Source organism: Lepus europaeus, chromosome 6 (assembly GCF_033115175.1).
Source record: "Lepus europaeus isolate LE1 chromosome 6, mLepTim1.pri, whole genome shotgun sequence".
NCBI classification, from domain to species: domain Eukaryota; kingdom Metazoa; phylum Chordata; class Mammalia; order Lagomorpha; family Leporidae; genus Lepus; species Lepus europaeus.
The window spans coordinates 122,232,315-122,244,267 of record NC_084832.1 but is presented as its reverse complement, the minus strand read 5'-3'; the positions used below and the strand labels follow the sequence as shown (position 1 = coordinate 122,244,267).

Here is an 11,953-nt window from a genome sequence, read left to right as displayed (position 1 = left end):
TTGAGTCAGAGTTACACAGAGAGGAGAGGCAGAGAGAGAGAGAGAGAGGCACCTTCCATCCGATGGTTCACTCCCCAGATGTCCGCAACGGCCGGAGCTGTACCTATCCGAAGCCAGGATCCAGGAGCTTCTTTCAGGTCTCCAAGCATGTGCAGAGGCCCAAGGACTTGGACCATCTTCTACTGTTTTTCCAGGCCAAAGCAGAGAGCTGGACAGGAAGTGGAGCAGCTGGGTCTCGAACCAGCACCCATATGGGATGCTGGCGCTTCAGGCCAGGGTGTTAACCCGCTGAGCCACAGTGCAGGCCCCCTGAGATGAGGTTTTAAATTTAAGTTTGAATGTCGTAGCTGCAGTGACGCAGTGCGATGTCAGGCACGATGAGAAGCTGTGGTCACGGGATGGGGGCTGTCTACCATGTGCTGTCTGCCATGATCTGTCTGCCCGCGGCTGGCTCTCGCGGGAGTTAGACTGTTCGTGGGCCTGGGCTTCCCTCTGCCCATTTGTAGCTCCTCAGAGCAGCTGACACTCAGCCTAGCAGAAGGTACAGTGCGGCTACAGATACTCATGTGGCTGGGCAAAGATTTGAATTTATTCTCTACTTGGGTTACTTGGGTTTTTTTCTTTTTTTCTTTTGAGAGGCAGAGTAACAGAAGGAGAGAGAGAGGTTTTCATCTGCTGGTTCACTTCCCAGATGACCGCAATGGCCGGAGCTGGGCTGATCCAAAGCCAGAAACCAGGAGCGTCTTCTGGGTCTCCCACTTGGGTGCAGGGACCCGAGCATTTGGGCCATCTTCCACTGTTTTTCCCAGGTCATAGCGGAGAGCTGGATCTGAAGAGGAGCAGCTGGAACACGAACTGGCACCCGTACGAGATTCCCGTGCTGCAGGCTGGCCCTTAGCCTACTGTGCCACAGTACTGGCCCCTTTCTGTTTCACAATAAGAATTTTTCTAGAAATAGTGAACTGCAGACTTTTAAATATTTCATCTTCAGATGTGGGAGTGTGAAATTTCCCTAGTAAATAAGGCCTTACGTGTTGATGATAAGCACCCTGTTTCAGGGAGGTGCGCCCTGCGGGGCATGACCCTTGCGAACAGTGTTCGACTGTGCTTTTTGCTAAATGCAGACTTGTTACCTTGCTAGCTGAGAAATGGGCGGTGAGTCTCCCACCCTGCGATGTCCGCAGTAGTTCTCTATGTACTTTTCTGAAGCTTTGGTCAAAGGCTCTCTGTTAAGTCTTGGGTCCTCCAGCCATGTGGAAGCTGTGGCTGGGGGAAGGAGAAGCATTGCACTTCATGGATAGGTACATCCTGGCTCCGTTCTGCCTTACGAGAAGGAGTTGTGAGTTACTTGTGTTCTGTCTCCTTTCCCGTCTTCATCTTCCTGACCCTATAGATAGCACACAACAGTGATTGTAATACGATAACCACCTTGAGAAACCTAGATGTAAAAGGTCGATAACTCAGTAAAGCTGTTTAAAACAACTTAATTTAGAATCGCCCTGAGTTCAGCCGTGCTGAGTGTGGACTGCACCAGAGTATTGCTAACTTGCTCTTTGTTGGCTAGGATTTAAAACGGGGCATGCTTTGCTGGAAAGGCCAAAGCCTGTCGAGGTTGTAGGGTTTCTCTGTGACTGAGGGCACATGCTGTAGAGCTGTGTCCATCTGTTACCAGTTTCGTATGGGTAGATCATGTAAGGAGATGAGGGTCCTGGCCAGCGCCGTGGCTTAACAGGCTAATCCTCCGCCTTGCGGTGCCGGCACACCGGGTTCTAGTCCCGGTCAGGGTGCCGGATTCTATCCCGGTTGCCCCTCTTCCAGTCTAGCTCTCTGCTGTGGCCCGGGAAGGCAGTGGAGGGTGGCCCAAGTCCTGGGGCCCTGCACCCGCATGGGAGACCAGGAGAAGCACCTGGCTCCTGGCTTTGGATCAGTGTGATGCGCCGGCCGCAGCGGCCATTGGAGGGTGAACCAACGGCAAAAGGAAGACCTTTCTCTCTGTCTCTCTCTCATTATCCACTCTGCCTGTCAAAAAAAAAAAAAAAAAAAAAAAAAGATGAGGGTCCTTTGACTTTAATTTTTTGGGGAAAGTCCCATGTGGGTGAGTGAAGTTGACAACAGTTGTTTGTGCAGCTTTCTGTCTTTTTAGGATGGATTCTGGGCTCTCGGGGCTGCTGATGGCAGCTGCCTGGGTTGTGCCCGAACGTAGGCAGGGGCGATGTGGAGTCCCACCACTCCTGCTCTTCCCTGAAAGAGTCCCTCCCCCATGCACCTGGCGTTGGCTCAGCCTGTGGGACTCCTCAGTGAATAAGCAGGTGGTGAAGAGGCCCACAGCTGGAAGGAGTGACTGCAAATTAGGTGTACTTTGTGGGAGTTTTAATCACATTAGTGTGAGAACTAACTGCCCTGGAAACATCAGTAAACCCTCAAGAGTGTACTTAGCTTAGAGGCAAATACAGCTGTTCACTTCCTCACTTCCAGAATGTGTTGGGTACATACATATGTATACACACATCTTAGTATTTTAAACTCAAACATCTATAAAATGGTTTGTGTGTTTAACGTGGTAGAATGGATTTTTACCTGGGAAGAAAATAAGTGGTTTGTATTTCCCAATAGTCTGTGACATCTTACAGAGGACTACATGGGAACTATGTCTGAAATGAACACTTAACAAGGAAGTTGCAGTCTTCTGGGACCTCTCTTTAAAAAGAGTATCTTCTGGCCGGCACCATGGCGCCGTAGGTTAATCCTCCGCCTGTGGCGCTGGCATCCCGTATGGGCGCTGATTCTAGGCCCAGCTGCCTCTCTTCCAATCCAGCTCTCTGCTATGGCCTGGGAAAGCAGTAGAAGATGGCCCAAGTCCTTGGGACCCCGCTCCCACATGGGAGACCAGGAAGAAGCACCTGGCTCCTGGCTTCAGATCAGCGCAGCTCTGGCTATTCTGGCCATTTGGGCGGTGAACCAACGGAAGGAAGACCTTTCTCTCTGTCTCTCCCTCTCATTGTCTGTAACTCTACCTCTCATATAAATAAATAAAATCTTTAAATTAAAATCTTCTGTCATTTAGAAAGATTTCCATTAAAGTTATCTGGAAGCAGGAAAAACTGTAACGTTTGCCTAGCTGATTCAGAAGTGTATTGAAGTGGAAGTTGTTCACCTGAGATGAATCTGATGAGTATGCACTGATCCTGGAAGTTGAATTTCTCTGTCCTGGGTGTGGGTCTGTCTTGCAGGTGCCTAACCCTATGCATCAGCCCATAGGTTCTTCATCTGCCCTCCCAAAGGATCCAGCACTGAGGAAGGAAAAACTGCAGGATCTGATGACCCAGATTCAAGGAACCTGTAACTTTATGCAAGTATGAGTCACTTTAAGAAGCGTCCAGTGGGACACGTGGAGCTGCTAACGTGATCCAAAGCTTTACAGGGAGATTGTGGTTGACAGCAAGGATGCTGGTGTCCACAGTGGGTACAGGTCCTGGCTCTGCCTGCTCCGAGAGTTTAGGCAAATGATTTTCAGTTTTTTCAATTGAGAATTGAGGACAGTAGTTCTTGATTTTAGGCTTTAGGCCTGGGTTTAAATCCTTGTTGTACTTCTTAACCAGCTGTGTAACTTGGGGTGAGTTAATTCACCTCCAGCCCTCTATGGATTTGCACAATGAAGGAATAACCAGTCTCTTCACATTGTTGGAAGATTAAAAAAAAAAACCAAGAATGTATGTAAAGTGTTGAAATTTTGAGGGAGCACCTAGGTAGAGGAGACTGAGCTCTCACGGTGAGAGTGCTGAACAGGGCAGGCTAATAAGTGTTGGAGGGGAAATCGATGCCCTCACTGTTGGGAATAGTGGCCCTGAGGGCTCCATCTGGACCAGGACGGGTGCTTAGGTCCCAGACCTCGAGTCAGGTGTTTGTTTCCAAGTTTGCAGTCTGAGTTACTAATGCAGCTTTTTTTCTTCTCCCTGTGTTTTATTCTACTATTGTAGTTTGAACTGTTGACCAAGCCTTGGGGTCTGTCAGTTTTTTTAAACTCTTGATTTCTTCAGTTTGTTTTTTAGCACTGTGAGATGGTTATTAGCTGGATAGCTATTGCTTTAGTTAGCTGGGTCGTGGGAATACTGTGATTAATGGTGAGAGCTGTTGAGTGAAGAATCTTTGTTCCTGTTCGTCGTGTACAATCTCGTTTTAGGAATCTGTTCTGGATTTTGACAAACCTTCAAGTGCAATTCCATCGTCACAGCCGCCTTCAACTGCTCCGGGCAGCCCAGGAGGTGAGTGGGCAGTGTACGGAGTCTGGGGACCACTTGGTGTCTGTTGGTCGGTGGTTAAGCTGCTTCAGCTGTGTCCATCTGTTCGCAGTTTCATATGGGTAGATCACGTTAGGAGGTGAGGGTCCTTTGACTTGGATTTTTTGGGGAAAGTCCCGTGTGGGTGAGTGAAGTTGACAGCAGTTGTTTGCAGCTTTTTGTCTTTTTGGGGTGGATTCAGACTAGAGCTTGTTGACTCCCCTGGACTCTGTATGGTGCTGGGGCTCGTGGATCCGCACTGTGACTGAGGCTGCTCCAGCGGGGTTAGTACAGTGCTGAGCCCAGCAGCCAAGCGTGGGGTCTGGACTGGAGTCTGGGCTGATGCTTCCTGGCTTGGGCTTTGTGCACCGCGGCTGCTGCTCAGGATAGGACTGACCGAGAGCCAGGGCGTATCTGCAGCCAGCGGCAGACCCCTGCTGGGAGACTGGTGTGCTCCTTCCCGGGTGAAGCAGGGAGAGTCCAGAGAGAGCAGTGGACAACAAGAACCATGCTGAGACGCGTATTCGTAATGGAACCGGAGAGGAAGAAAACCTAGAGAGATGGGTGACGCAGCTGAGATTGAAGACTCGTTAGTGTTGGTGACAGCTCGGGTTTCATCTCGCAGGTGACTGTCACCAGTTGTTTTTTGAAGACTGGGTTCTTTTGGAAGACTTGAAGTGCTGCTTCTGCCCTTAGTTCTGCTTCTGTTTACCCTTAAAGTCTGTGTGCATCACAGATGGAGCTAGCATTGACTCTTCTGTAGTCTGCCATCTTCAAAGGTCTCAGAGCACGTGTGGGTGGCTGCAAGACCTAGTCCCTCCCATTCAGTTTTTTTTTTTTAAATATTTATTTATTTGAAAGAGTTACACAGAGAAGGAGAGGCAGAGAGACTGAGAGGTCTTCCATCTGCTGGTTCACTTCCCAGTTGGCCACAACAGCCAGAGCTGCACCAATGCGAAGCAGGAGCTGCTTCTGGGTCTCCCACGTGGGTGCAGGGGGCCAAGGACTTGGGCCATCTTCAACTACTTTCCCAGGCCATAGCAGAGAGCTGGACTGGAAGTGGAGCAGCTGGGACTCAAACCGGCGCCCATATGGGATGCTGGCACTGCAGGTGGCAGCTTTACACACTGTGCCGCAGTGTCAGCTCTCCCATTCACACTTGTATGACAATGTGTGGACTTGAGACTTCCTGGGTGATGCGCAGTGACCCTCTCCAGCCTCAGTAACGTTCTCCTGATTCCCTCTCTGCAGCGCCTACAGAGCAGAATCTGTCCAGTCAGAGCGATTTTCTTCAAGAGCCATTGCAGGTAACATTTCCAAGTTAGTTTCTCACTTCCTGTCTCTGGCTGTTTGTGGAGGAGCCGCTTGCTTTTGGCAGGAGTGGTGAGGGTGACTGATTGTGATGTATCTGAGTTTCTGAACGTATCTCTAGGGTTTAGCTAGTTCTCAAGTTAAGCACAACTGGTCCTAAAATGACTTTGTTTTTCTTCCAAAGATGTACTTCCTCATTTGTAAAGGTAGAGTTTGGGAGAACTTCTATCCATGGCTGACCAGGCTGGGCCGGGCTGGAGCCTGGAGCTCCATCTGGGTGTCTCACATGGGTGCAGCGGACCAAGCAGTTGGGCTGTTTGCTGCTGCTTTCCCAGGTGCACAAGGAGGGAGCTGGAGCAGAAGTGGAACAGCTGGGTCCCTAACCGGCACTCCTATGGGATGCCGGCATCGCAGGCGGTAGCTTGGCCTGCTGTGCCCCAACACTGGCCCCTATGGTGACTTCTGATGACATCTGTTGCAGTAGTTACTTTGCTAGTCAGAGGCGAGCAAGCCCGAGGGATTCCGAGGACCTTGCCCGAGTGCTGTGGAGCTACGTGAGTCACTTGCTGTATTAGAACAGTCAGGGTCCCAAGAAAGAAGCTCACCTTGTGTGGCCTGTGGTTCAGCAGTCTCCTTCCCTACTTAGTAGTTGACGTTGTCAGGAACTGATTTTCCCAGGTTGCACTTAGCGGGGCCAAGCCATCAGAGCAGTGAGGTTTCTGAATGTCACGTCACATTTCCCTCAGTGGTCTGCTCAAGGCTCACTAGTTTTCTGGTCTCTGAACTTGTCAAAAAATGTTGTCAGCATCCCTCCGAAAACCTTGTGGCAGCGTTCTCCACGGTGGCTGCTCTGACGGTGTGTTTGGTGTTTCCGACTGCTTGGTTCGACAGGTGCAGTCTATCCCTCCAAGAGCTTTCCAGTGATGCCGTTTGTTCATGGTCGTTTGGACGTAGCTTGGCAAGATGAGGCTCAGTTTTCAGACTGTGTCTGTGGGCTGGGGTACCAGTGGGGTTTTACCCCGTGGCCCCCCACTCCACTCCTTACTTCAGTTAGCATCTGTTGCCCCTGTCTACACAAGGCTGTCCAGTGACCAGGGTTTTCAGAAGCCATAGATAGAGTTTGTTCCCTGGTGCAGAGGCTGTGGCATGGCTGTGTCAGAGTCCGCTGGTCACTTCAATAAGAACGCGTCTTGCTAGGTATTAGCTGAGACCTACTGGAGCAGAATTTTTAGGGGTGTTACCTAAGCATGTGTGTTTCGGCGTGACCGTCGAGTTGTCGTCTGAGTCTTTGCTCAGCAGCGGAGTGAGCTGGCTCCCCAGGCAGCTCCAGTAGTCATCTCATTATTTTAGTTGGAAGGCGAGAAGAAAGGCCTAGTTCTACAGACACTTCAGTTTCTTAGACATTCTAAACCCTCCCTCAGTGCATTGCTTGAGCCTCAGGACCACCTAGAACTTGGGGACAGAGGACGCCATTGGCTGCGTGTTGCTGTTTTTCCGGGTGTGTCTGTGTGTTCTGGGTTTCCTTCCTAGAGCTCTGAGTGTTGCGCGGGTCACACTTGCTGTAGGCTCCGTCCCTGGCCGCTTCCTCCCAGTGCTTGACTCCCCAGCTGCTCCGACTTTGCCCTAGCATCTCGGAGCCCTGTTGGCATTCACTGGCAAGCTTTGGGAGGGGAAAGACTGCACCTGTCTACCCGACCAGTCAGAAACACCTAACTCACTGTCACCTCACCTCCTGCTCCCTCCTTCTGTGCAGGTGCCCGTGCCTGGAGTGTGCACCCGAATTTCTAGGGCCACGGGTCTCGAAAGGGAGGGTGCGGTCGGGGGTGATGGCGCTGCTTGGTTTTGGAGCTCCCACCTTAGCTCTGCTGTTGGGTTTTAATGTGATGGGGGTTGGGGGACAGTCACTTAACCTTTCGTTGGCTCTGCCTGATGGTCAACCATTCAGGGATTTTAATGTTAGGATTAAATATGTGAATATGTGTAGCAGGTGTAAAGTGCTTAGGTTGATAAAGTTAGGTGTCAGGAAGCCCAGGGCCCAGACAGCGCCAGGTGCAGGTGCAGGTGTGCACGGCGTGGCTGTGATGGTGTTCCCTGTCTTCCCATGTGCAGGCTGCTTCTCCAGGCACCCACAGCACCAACGCTGGCTTGGTCACTGCCGACCAGGTGTCTTCAGGATCAGAAGCAGAGTTTATGACCTCAGAGGCCCCTGAGGTAACAAGAGTGATTCTTCCAAGTTCTTTTCTTCCTTAAGAGGTAGGGAGGCAGCTTCCCTCGGGAGTGACCAGCGTGCTCAGGTGCCTGATGTGACCACCTCTGTCACCGAGGCGTTGCCCTCTGCTCCTTCCGGTCACGGAACGAGCACTGCTGACTGTCTTGTGGCTTTGCCATAAAGTAGATTTCACGCTGCGTTGCCGTATCTCATGGAATAGATGTGCCAAGTTCTAACATGAAAAAACGGGACTGCTTCACGGAAGTCACTCATGTGTGCCGCTGCCCATTCAGTCGTTTTGTCGTGTTGCTGAGCGCTGACTCTGTGCTCATCAAAAAGCCTTTTGACAACATGGTGTTCGTGTGTTCGGCTCTAAGTTTAGTCTTCGCTGTGTTCCAGCAGATGGGTAATTGGGTTTCATTTTGAGGGTTCACTATTACAGGGGAATATGCATTCACTCTAGAGTATAAGAAAGCACAGCTAACAGTTTTTATGATGCTGATCGGCTCTCAAGGTAGTTTTGGGTGCTCCCTTTAAGAAGAGGAAGTGATGGTTGCCAGGTAACTCAGCGCTGCTGCTGCACCCTGATTGGGGCGGTTTCTGGTAGCTTTTGGATTTCTGATCTGTTAAGAATTGGCTCCCTCAGGTGAGGATGATTTAAATTAGGCCAGGGCCAGTTTTCTTGTCTGAGAAGCTGACTTAGAAACCGATGGGTATGTACTGAAAACGGAGAAACAGGAGGTACTTAGCGAGCCTTCCCCAAGCCTGGTCCTGCCGTGTGACTTGGGGGCAGAGCCGGGTTCTTGAGTGGAGAGGCCGTTTCAGGGTTGGAAAGGTTCGAGCTGCTCGTGTGGCTGAGCCCTTGGTCTGCTCGCCCGGCTGCTCGCTGGGAAGACGCTTTTCCTTAGTCAGCAAGCTGCGCAAAGCAAATACGGCTGTGCCTCCTCAGCAGTTGAGATTTGAAATTGTAAGCAAAAGCTATTCTTCTGCATTCCTGTGTCCAAATGCCATCCCAAAGAACTTGCTGACTTCCGCCGGTTTGGGGTTTAGTGGGAGCTAACTGCTTGTGACGGGGCAGGTGATTGGCTGATGCTGCATTTGTCGTCCCCAGGCAGCTGTAACCGCCAGCAAGCGACCGTCTTCTCCCGCCGTGCCCATGGCCAAGGGCTCTGAGCAGGGCTTCCAGTCACCCCCAGCGAGTAGCAGTTCCGTGACCATTAACACAGCCCCTTTCCAAGCCCTGCAGACAGTGAGTATGAAGCATGGTGCTGGCCGTGGCTCACTGCTGCCGGAGAACTGTTGGTGCTCTGCATCCATCGCTGGGACCACGGGCAGAGCCCGCCTTCCGTCGCAGGGTCACTGGGGGTGGTGGACTTGGCATTGGTCCCATGGGAATCAGTGTTCAGTGCACAGCCTCTCTGGTTCTCGAAGGGTGTTTGATGAGAGCCTTGTTCCCCCTCTGCAAGCCAGCAGGTTGGGGTGAGGGCCCGTGTGCAGTCAGTGAGATGTGTGGGTCAGGAGCATGGTTGTGCAGCCACAGCTTCATAGTGTTTGTTAACGTCACCCTGGGGACGATCCACAGCCCCGGAACACGAGGTGCAGATGCACACTGAGGGGTTCCCTCATCATTGGGACAGGTGTCTGGCATTTTCAGATACGCTATACTGATAAAGCTAGATTGGTGTGCATGTTCTCTAAGCACAGACAAGTATAAAGCAGTTCTTCTGGGGGAAGAAACATCTCAGCCAACAGGTGCCTCTCCTGATGGTGCCCAGTGTCCCACAGTGGGGGGTGGGGCCAGTCACGCAGCCACTGCACATGGCTGCCCACTGACCCCACGGCTCGTTCGCCTTCCCACGTGATGCTGGCCCTGATGGAACGTGTTAGTCGTCTTGTCAGGCGACCCTGCGCAGTATTGCCACACTGGTTTTACCGACTTTTTCTGTAGCCTGATTAAAAGCAGGCAGAGGTCCCTGGCGGAATGAGATCGAGTCCTTAGCCAGACACAGTGTTGCAGTCGGCTGTGAGCTGCCAGACTGGGCCCCTGAGCCAGCCGTCTGCGGGCTTGTCACAGTTCCTTTTTCCTCGTGTCTGCCTGTTTGACCGCCACCCAAGTCAAACTGGTTGTCTTTGCTTTGGTAGGCAGGAGGTTGTGCAGCCAGGCCCTGTTCGCAGTCACTGGGGTGGTAGCCCTGGGAAATAGCAGAGACTTGGTACTCAGGACGCTGGATTTGCCTAGGGAGCTTGGCGATCCGGAGAGATGGGAGCTTGTCATGTGCTGGCTGTGTGCAGTAAGGACGGAGCAGATTTAGGGGCTGGGGAGTTGAAGTGCCAGGGTCGCACAGGTTGCAGCCTCCACATGGAGAAGTCCAGTGCATGGTGGACTGCTGCGTCTCCAGTTACTGAAGACAGAGCCTCGTTCCCTACTCCGCTTCCCTGTTCTGAGCAGAGTGTGAAGGCATGATAGTGGGGGGTTAGCTTTTACTCTTGGGTGTCAATTCTGCCAGCACCCAGAGAGGAGGACTCTTTAAAAAGTTCGTGAAGAATCCATGTCACAAAAAGCCATGCACACATTTCTAGTTTTTTTTTTTTTTGGCACGAAAATCAGTTTATCTTTCAATTTCACTTGTGTACAAACTTCAAAAGTATCGTTACAAAAGGTTGGGGTTTTTCTCTGCAGTACAGTGTACCTGATACAGGGTCTGCTGCTTTGGGCACTGAGTGTATTCACGGTGTTGTGCTGCCATTACCACTGTTTGCAGAACTTTGTCATGATCCCAAGCGGAAACTACCCACTCAACCGTCATCACTTCCATTTCCCGCTCGCCTCAGCCTCTGGTGGCCTCCGTACTACGTGGTGGCCATGAACTTACGTATTCTAAGTAAAACCATGTATTGTCTGGTTTATTTCACCTAGCATGGAGTTTACAGGTGTGTGGCAGGATTTTCTTACGGCAGAATAATATCCACTTCATTTATGCCCCTTACTTTATCTGTTCATCTGGTGATAGATACGTGGGTTGTTTGTACCTTTGAGTGTGCTGAGTGATGCTATGAACCTCGGTGTACTAAGTTCTGTTTGAGTCCCTGCTTTCAGTTCTTGGGGTGTTTACCCAGAAGTGGGATTGCTGGGTCATAGGGTGATGCTTCTGAGCGAGGTGAGGAGCCCCCATGTCTTCCTCCGGGGACACACCACTGGCAGTGTAAGACGGTTCTAGTTTTTCCACATCTCGCCACCACTCATTTTCTGTCTCTTGGATGACAGCCATCCTAATGGGTAGGAAGAGGTATCTTAATGGGGTTTTGATTGACATTCCCCTAGTGGATAATCCTACTGAGAGAGTTTCATGTGCTTCCTTGCCATTTGTCGTCTTTGGAGAAGCGTGTGTTCGGGTCCTTGGCCCATGCAAAAGGCTTGTTTGAATGTTGGAGAGTTGAAGGGGATGCCACCTTTAAGCTTAACGCGTGAGTCTTGACAAGTGACTGACTGCACCCTTGTCTTTTAAGGTATTTAATGTTAACGCACCTCTGCCTCCACGGAAAGAACAAGAAATAAAAGAATCCCCTTACTCAGCGGGCTACAATCAGAGTTACACGACAGCAAGTACACAGACGCCACCCCAGTGCCAGCTGCCAGCCATACACGTGGAGCAAACTGTCCTCTCTCAAGAGACTGGTAAGACGTGTGCACGGGGCAGCGACAGCTGGAGGGGCGAGCATGCGTCACGGCTCCGTGTGTTCCTCGAGCAGTGCCTGTGTGGTTAGGTTCACCTGTGAGTTTAATTGTTGCACCGGCAGTACTGAGGTGCTAGACATAATCTGCAGACTGGTTGCTCTGATCGCCGTGGACAGTGACCGGGGTATAGAAGCCCTGTGCTGCTTCTGTGCAGATTTTGAGACCATTCTGTAGAATGATTATCTGGCCTTTTCTCCGTTTTCTTCCCTGTTTTAAACATTTATTTAAAAGGCAGAGATAAACAGTCTCTTCTGTCCCCTGGTTGATTGCCTGAATGCCGCTACAGCCAGAGCTGGGCCAGGCGGAAGCCAGGAGCCACACGCTCCCTCTCGGTCTACCCTGTGGGTGGCAGGGGCCCTCCTGCCCTGAGCCTCCTGCTGCCTCCTAGGATGTGTGGTAGCAGGAAGCTGGAAGTGGAAG

General features: G+C 51.3%; 1 protein-coding gene across 7 annotated transcripts in view; it reads left to right on the top strand.

The window, feature by feature from the left end:
- CAPRIN2 (caprin family member 2) overlaps positions 1–11,953 on the top strand; it is a 48,205-nt gene that overhangs the window by 29,297 nt on the left and 6,955 nt on the right. For 4 of the 7 annotated variants that reach the window (XM_062195029.1, XM_062195028.1, XM_062195027.1 and 1 more), the window contains exons 9-14: positions 3,231–3,353; positions 4,181–4,262; positions 5,529–5,584; positions 7,698–7,799; positions 8,909–9,046; positions 11,305–11,473. In XM_062195029.1, coding sequence (XP_062051013.1) covers positions 3,231–3,353; positions 4,181–4,262; positions 5,529–5,584; positions 7,698–7,799; positions 8,909–9,046; positions 11,305–11,473 — 670 coding nt within the window. The remainder of the gene's footprint in view (positions 1–3,230; positions 3,354–4,180; positions 4,263–5,528; positions 5,585–7,697; positions 7,800–8,908; positions 9,047–11,304; positions 11,474–11,953) is intronic. The other 3 variants (XM_062195032.1, XM_062195031.1, XM_062195030.1) reach the window with 1 other exon arrangement.